The 7,812-nt window shown below is 41.1% G+C and overlaps 1 protein-coding gene across 2 annotated transcripts; it reads right to left on the reverse strand.

The window, feature by feature from the left end:
• Positions 1–234: 234 nt before the first annotated feature.
• On the reverse strand, positions 235–7,512 carry nr2f2 (nuclear receptor subfamily 2, group F, member 2). 2 transcript variants are annotated; one of them, XM_076262361.1, is made up of 3 exons: positions 6,298–7,512; positions 4,754–5,281; positions 235–2,834 (listed from the first exon to the last, which is right to left on the reverse strand). In XM_076262361.1, exons 1-3 carry the CDS (start codon positions 6,752–6,754, stop codon positions 2,560–2,562), a joined length of 1,260 nt encoding a protein of 419 aa, XP_076118476.1. In that variant the 5' UTR covers positions 6,755–7,512; the 3' UTR covers positions 235–2,559. The 2 variants fall into 2 exon arrangements, with proteins under 2 accessions (XP_076118476.1, XP_076118466.1); XM_076262351.1 differs by having other exon boundaries at positions 4,754–5,299.
• Positions 7,513–7,812: the final 300 nt, after the last annotated feature.

Genomic DNA, 7,812 nt, shown 5'->3' on the forward strand with positions numbered 1-7,812 from the left:
GCCTAGCCTATGCCTAAGCTATAACAGCTCTAGCGTTGCAATACCATTGCATGAGTATCCAGCACAAAAAAATTCACTGATGGAAAACATAGCCTATAGGGCTAATGTAACTTGATGTGCCAAACCAACCCCCCCCCCCCCCCCCCACACACACACACACACATTCAATTACACACCAAAAAACCAGTATGCAGGCAGTTACCGTTCAAAAGAATGGACAGATGATAAACGAGAAAACAGGCAATACTTTTTGATTTCAAATTCATAAATTATAATTTAATACCAAGAACAAATGTACAGCAGAATGCTTGTTTACAATAAGCTAACACAAACAAACAAGAATTGTTTTCAACTATAAACTTCCACACACACTCACGTATATCACTTGCAATTAATAATCATAATAATAATAAAAAAAGTATCTATACGTTATCAATACCCTGCAGTAATATATTTTATATATTTTTATAAAAACGTGGGTCAGTTTAAACTGTTCATAATTACAATCATGTATCATTCTCTGGTCCATATGTGGCATGAGAACAGCCCAGGATAACTGTTCAATCAACTACACAATATGATCCCTTTTTATCCAACCACAACATGGTGTCTTGTGTGTTGAAGAAAAGCCTCAAAACAAGTACGAAATTGCAAGCTTACACACACATACACGCACACATGCACGCGTACACGCACACACGCGCGCACACACACACGCACACGCACACATACACACACACACACACACACACACACACACAAGGCATCTGTTACAGACCAAAAAGGAGCAGAACACTAAATCAAAATAGCTACCCCTCTCCAAACCAGCTCACCCTGTTAAGTCTTAGCCTATTATTGAACGATTTTGTTTCTTCTTTTAAATACAAGGGCTAATGTACTGAATGCACAGATTATATCTATACAGTCAAAAACATTTACATTTATATATATCAAAGGTAAAATAGGTTAGCGACCTGTGGCCATGCATTCACAGTCTAAATACATGAAAAAAAAGAAAAAAAAACATTTTGTCGTAATATGTATATACATTACAAACAGAACTTTCAGTGCTACTAGCTAATTCTGCCACTCAATTTGAAGACATTTGTATTACCGAAAAAAAAATGGCAACCACAGTTTTTTTTTTTCTTAATCACATATACTTTGTATAAAGAAAACTGAAATGAATTGACCTATATTTACAACAATACTGCTTCTAATTGTTGTGTTTCAAGTGAAATACACAATCTTAAGACTGACTTTACCACCCTAACCGTGTTCCCGATGTTGCCTCTACCTAAATATCTTTCAATGACAAATTAGTCGTTTTTGCGCTTGACAGGCACTTTAATGCTTGAAGTGTAGAGGGGGACATATTCAGGGATGTCGTAATAATACTGTTCTTCAAAATATTCCAGACTCAAAATGTAAGAAGTGATGACCATTGACCTTTCGTCCTCTTTCACTAAATCCTAAATAAGCATTTGTTTTCACCGATGATGTCTTATCATATCGGTTCTACATGTCTTAAAGATGTCAGCTGATATTAACAGGTGTAATCTGACATCAACTTGTAAAGACACTTTTTTGCATCAGTGCTGCTACCAACCTAATGCCTTGATGGATCGAGAGTTGGTAGAATAATTTGTTCTATTCTGATTGGTCACCAAGGTAGATTAATACTTTTGGATCGACCGAGGGGCTTATCCATCTGAACGCAGTGTAAAACTGTAGGACGACTGCTGTAAAAATTCAGGTCTCATTAAAGTTTCAGGCGGTATGTGTTTCGGGTGTCCAAGGAACCACGACAATGATATGAACAGGTACACCCTGCGTTATTGAGACAATTGTCTCATTTAGAAAGAGAACATATTCATTTAGGTGAGTCAGAAAGTTAACCTGAATCCCAATTAAAATTACCCTGCCAGTCTTCATTGTGGACCATCAAATGCGTAAGTGCGCTTGCAGCATTAAGCATAACCTTTTCTCCTATATTGCTGTGGATTACGTTTTAATTCTTGAAGAACGTTTTTACATTACTTAACTGTTTCATAGGAAGTCATGAATTAGAGAAAAAACAACTGCATACTACAGAATCACATAGGCCGGTTTGGAACCATAAAGAAGAAACAAAAGAAAAGTACAAAACAGCTATAGATACATGGACACAGGACAATATAGTTGTTTGGAAAAGAAAAAAACCTTTTCTTTCCCCTAAGTTTTTTTTTCCCAAATTCATGTTTTAAATGCACTTTCGAGCTGCGCTTTCCCCAAAGGATTATCAAAATCCCACTCATTTGTGTTTCCTTTTATTCTTTTCTTCTCTTTTTTTTTCCTTTTTTCATTTTTGTACAAAAAAGGATAGGAACAAGTTGTTCAGAGTGACACTGGAGCTTTTGTCTGGATTTTTGAAAGTTCGCAGAATGTCTCATTTCTAAAATTCACAGTCATCTATGAAAATGTCTTTCTTCGTGAGAGTAAACTCGTGTAACAGCCGTTTTCTTCTACAAAAGAAGCGCTAACTAGTGTAGTCTCAGCCCCTTTGATCGTTCCTTCTGCTTACTGAATGGACATGTAAGGCCAGTTAAAACTGCTCCCCGAAAGCAACATATCCCTGATGAGGGTTTCAATGGGGGTTTTACCTACCAATCGGACGAAAAATAATTGCTCTATGACCGATGAAGAGACTGTGCGCAGTGAAGGCAAGCGAAGTAGTAACTTCCCAAATCGAGTTGGCTGGTTGGGGTACTGGCTCCGAACATACTCCTCCAGGGCACACTGAGACTTCTCTTGCAAACTTTCTATATGTGCCACATCTGACAGGCCGCACGCATCTGGAAGGGAAGAAGAACAAATTCTTAGCACATCACGCTCATGTACCAACATTGCATACACAGTAATCACAACGCAATCAAAAACACCGACCTCTGGTGTAATATTGTAATTCAAACCAGCCCTGTAGGAGATACGTATAATTTTTGAAAGCTTGATTATTGCAACTTCCTTCTCAGTTTGGCTACATTGTAGTTAAATAAAGCACTGGCGCTGTTACAAAATATAATAGGACTTCTAACATAGCCAAGTGTTCAGACGTGGGTCAATTATTAGGCCCACATCCTCGAGACGTAGCATACATTGAAAATACATTCATATTTTAATTACAATGGACATTTTAAGCTGCGTGTGTTGCTGATTATTACAATATGTGGTCGCATGAACCCCTCAGGTGGAAAATGTTGATTGTTAACAACACAAAATAGTTATCCTAACCCTCAAACAGTTAATGAAGAGAAACGATTTCTCCATGTGCTCAGCGGTGCTGACAAAAAGTAAGGCGCACACACACGTGTGTGTGTGTGTGTGTGTCTGGAAGAGAGAGAGAGAGGTCTGACCTGACCTCTGTACTGCTTTTTGATTTCGCTTTAAGAACGACAACAAACCGAAGGGCAACCCCCTTCGAGAGGCACACTGCGTTCAGTCGCGCTATGCCATATACTGTAATGGCCGTCGCAGTAATGTAGCATAAACGCTTTTCATTGTTCATTGATTAAGAGATACATCAGACACGCTAATTCCGAATGAACAATTCCTTGAAATGAACAGTAAACGTTTCTTCGAAGGCAACACTGTTGTTTTGATACTACTGTAATGACAATGACAATAAGTCATAAATAAATGTTACTGTGTCTATGTCAGTAATAGCTAACATGCAATGACATATTCAGTATGCTGCGATGCATCGCCTGGTGCCGGGAAGCATTTAGCATTTTTGTTTAAGGGAATAGGGATACAATCGTACTTGTGGCGTTGCTTTGGTTGCAATGTGTTGGTTTTGAAAAGCAGGTTTCTACTTTAAGTCTGCAATATAAAAATAAAGAAAGGAAGCTCGGGTCATGACCCAGTTTTGGAACGAGTCCAGAAAATGTCTTGAATCCCTAGATCACCCTAACATAACAAGGAAGAACTGTGAGCCCCTCTCTCATTTGGAATGCAATGTCTGTCCCCTGCTTCTACACACGAAAATCCGCGACTATGATGGATAGATAACTAAATTAATACGGTCAGAAATACAAATGATAAAATAGTCTACGATTGAGACCACCACAGTGGAAATACTCGGAAAGTTGCGCGGAAATGTGTGTAAATGGAACATTAGGCCTCTCTTCCCTTCCTCCTGCTTCTCCCCTCCCCCTCTAAGTGTGACATCATTTATATCTGTCATTCCACATAAATACAAGTAACTGATTGTATACAAACAACGCATCATTTGGCACAATCACGTAATAATGTAAAAATATAATATTTTGATTAACTTATTACGTTGAAATATTTTTAAAATCTATGGAATATTTCTATTTTAATGCACCAAAGTTGTGTGAACTACAGTCACCTGCACCAATAGAAGCATTGTAGGCTATTAATTTCACAATTAAGGGAATGTCTGAATTAATATACTCTTGTGAGCACTCAACACCGCTCCGTTTTGACCCTTCAGTTAAAAATGATATCAGTCTATTTTTACATAACGCTGGACTATTCAATGGTTGTTTTAATGGGGATTTTCTTATAGATGTCGTCTTAATTTTCCTTTAATTACCAGACGCATGCAGCTCAAACTTACAGTAGGCTATAGTCTATTGTACAACAAAGTTATGTTTGATAAGCTGTGTGAAAAATATCTTGCAAACATCAACAGAGTATCATATCTAAGAGAAAATATACGACATGATTTCCGCAACAATTTCAAACTTACCTGTAGTGAATAGCACGATGGCCTTTAAGCAGCTGTATTCAGCAGAGTCAACGTGTAAAGCTTTAAGCTTTTCCACTTGTTCTTGGAAGATCCTAATGTGGTCCATAAAGGCCACCACTCTGTCCGCAGACATAGGGGAGGCGTGAAGGCCAGCCGCCGCCAGAAGTGGAGCCACATGGAGCGGCATGGAGCACTGCGCGGCATTGAGCACAAACAACTCACTCCAGGTCAACCTCAGGAGGGCAACCTGGTCTGTAATCTGAAGGTCTGGGAAGAAGGGGATATTCCTGGCCCACTCTACCGCGCTGAAGAGCATCCTGGCCGCCAGTTCACAAATGTTCTCGATGCCCATGATGTTGTTGGGTTGCATGCACTGACTACCATACCGGGACGTTGGGTAGGGCTCCGCTCGCAGCAGAAGAGAGATATATCCGGATAAGTAGGAATGGCAGTGCAGAGGGTCCCCATTTGTCAAGGCGAACTGACCATGGTGAGGCTGTGTGGGTGGCATCCGTCCCCTTTGCACAGCTGCGGTAAAAAGAGAAACTGCATATATTTAAACTCGAATTCTTAGCAACATACTATACGCTAATCCCAGAACATTATCTGACATTGGTGACTGTTTTTGTTCATTAGAATACATCACCATGCTGGAATTGCCAGACTTGTTTTATAGCCTGAGTTTTTGCACTGACAGACAGACTAACACACAGGAACACTACAGAAAGAATATTGCCATGGGTTACTTAGGGAGAGACCCCTTCAGTAATTACAAAAACAGCCTAGTGGTGCGCGAAACAATCCAACAATTGAACATGTGACAATGTTACCAGTGAGTGTACACGATAAGGTAGTTGTATCATCTAGGGAATTATCGGAAATTGATACCATAAGTGTTAGTCCTCTAATAAAATTGTGTACAACATTACGTGGTATGGCAACATGAGCTTATTGAATTCATGCACAAAGAAAGGCAGTCCTTAGATGCTAACCCTTAACCTACTTAGCTAGCAACTGAGTCGGACATATACTTGAAATAACTATATTTGCTGCTTATTTTATGGGTACAATTCAATATTATACACCAACGTGTATATTTACACTATCTTCGCTCCACTCTGAGAGCGGAGGGCTAGATACAGTCGATGTCGATACCGTGTGTGTGTTTAACACGCTGTCTCCCCGCACTCCCCTCGCCATTAAGAGCGCGGCATATCTGCAGTTGTAGGCTACCATTCATATACAGATGTATACAGTTATATTAACAACCAAAACCGACTACTGTAATAAATTTGGTAAATATCTTAATTTTAGCTTGTAGATGAATGTCTGACGGATGAAACACTAAGTCGAAAGCTACAGGGGAGGTAGGCGATAGCTACGCTCCGTCTAGAGCATTAATGAAGGCGGTTCCTTTGCATGATCCGGTCGGGCAGCCTGGGGAAGATGAGTCGGGAGAATATGGGGGACGATAGCATACATCATTCATTCAATGCACAAAACATAGACAAAACACATCAAAAGGAAAAATAAAATCCCAATACCTTCCCGTCTCATGCCAACTTTCAGGCATTTTTTGAGGCGGCAGTACTGACACTGATTGCGATGGTGCTGGTCAATGGGACAATTCCTGTTGGCACGGCAAGTGTAAGTGAGGTTCCTCCGTACGCTCCGTTTAAAGAAGCTTTTGCACCCCTCGCAAGTGAACTGACCATAGTGTTTACCGCTCGATTTGTCCCCGCAAACCACGCATTCTATATGCTGTGGTTGCTTCTCCGACTGACTTTGCGTCGTCTGGTTCGTCGGCGTAGACTGCGCCGTGTTATTCGGAGGTCCTTGAACGGGTGTGTGAGGGGTCGGAGGGGCAACCTGAGAGGCCGTTAGATTCAGCTGGCCTGGTTGAGGGGTCGGAAGAGATAGTCCTCCTTGGGCTTGCGAGGAGAGAGTGCCCTGGGTCTCTGCCACATCGTCCTGGGAGCCTCTCCACACTACCATTGCCATATCTATCAGTCAACGTTAAAAAACTTTTTGTCTTCCGTTTTTGGTTTCGTGATGATGCGTCTCTGTAGAATGTCTCACGATATTTTTCGGTATGGGCGAAAATAAAGAATTCACCGTCGGTAATGTGAAGTCGAATTGTCCGTAGAAACTTGCGCAAAAATGACAGTGCAGCCTATTTCTTTGTTTTCGGAACGTTGTCGAACATATGGTCAAAACTGATGCGAAGACGAGCCGAATCGCAGCCTTGCTCTTGGAGGCCAAGTCCAGGGGCGCTTGCACTCATCCATCCAGGAAACCCATGAAGGAAATGGAAAATAATTGCGCTGACAAAATGCGATATTTAAGAAACAGACCAGAGACTTCGAGAAATGCGGTGAGGCGAAGCACAAAATCGCACAGCTGGCGTATGCAGGGAGCGAGCAACACTAAGTTCCAGTGCGAGTCTTGAAGAAAACCAACAACTGGCAAAAATATTGCTGCTTCTTCCTTTTCTTCAATTGAGGTTGCGCTAGCAGCAGCGCGCAGCTGAAGCCTGTGCTTGAGTCAAATATGAAGTCAACTCTCCGGCAAGCAAGACTGATAATAAAACAAAAAGATCACAACCTATAGAACCTCCTTCATGCGCGTAAAAATAAGGAGAAGAAGAACAGAGAATCAAAGTGATCAAATATGTTAAAAAGGGGGAGGTTAGGAAGTGATTGCGATTTGCAGGCGCTGGGCTGGCAGAATGCTTTCTCTCTGATCAGCTCACTGAGCTCTCTATATAGTGAACTTTGACACGACTGCTGCAACTTAGAACACGTTACCATGGAGATGAGTTGCCATATATGGAAAGTGACTGTGTTTGACTGGTCAGACCTCACGGACCTCCCCCTGAACCCCATTGGCTAGTCGGCACTTGTGCTACTTGGTGCTTTGCCAAGGCAAGGAATGGAGGTCGAGAATCCGTGAGGTCCTAAAGAGAGTGTGGTTCATTTTTTTCGGAATATCCTTACCGTTTCTACATTTATTCTTTCACACATTATATGTAAAATGTAAGAACGCAGCCTGAAATATAT

The sequence above is a fragment of the Alosa pseudoharengus genome, unplaced genomic scaffold (genome assembly GCF_046254945.1).
Source record: "Alosa pseudoharengus isolate Yale_2024_CS ecotype anadromous, Long Island Sound unplaced genomic scaffold, YU_APseudo_1.1 YU_APseudo_1.1_scf_10, whole genome shotgun sequence".
NCBI lineage: Eukaryota > Metazoa > Chordata > Actinopteri > Clupeiformes > Clupeidae > Alosa > Alosa pseudoharengus.

What these genes read in the sequence shown, in the direction of transcription:
- nr2f2 (XM_076262351.1), bottom strand. Translation starts at nt 6,754, where the DNA reads ATGGCAATGGTAGTGTGGAGAGGCTCCCAGGACGATGTGGCAGAGACC. An exon ending in AGTTGGCATGAGACGGGAAG is followed by an intron (nt 5,300 to 6,297) that starts GTATTGGGATTT and finishes AAATATATGCAG; the next exon opens with TTTCTCTTTTTACCGCAGCT. An exon ending in CATCGTGCTATTCACTACAG is followed by an intron (nt 2,835 to 4,753) that starts GTAAGTTTGAAA and finishes CTTCCCTTCCAG; the next exon opens with ATGCGTGCGGCCTGTCAGAT.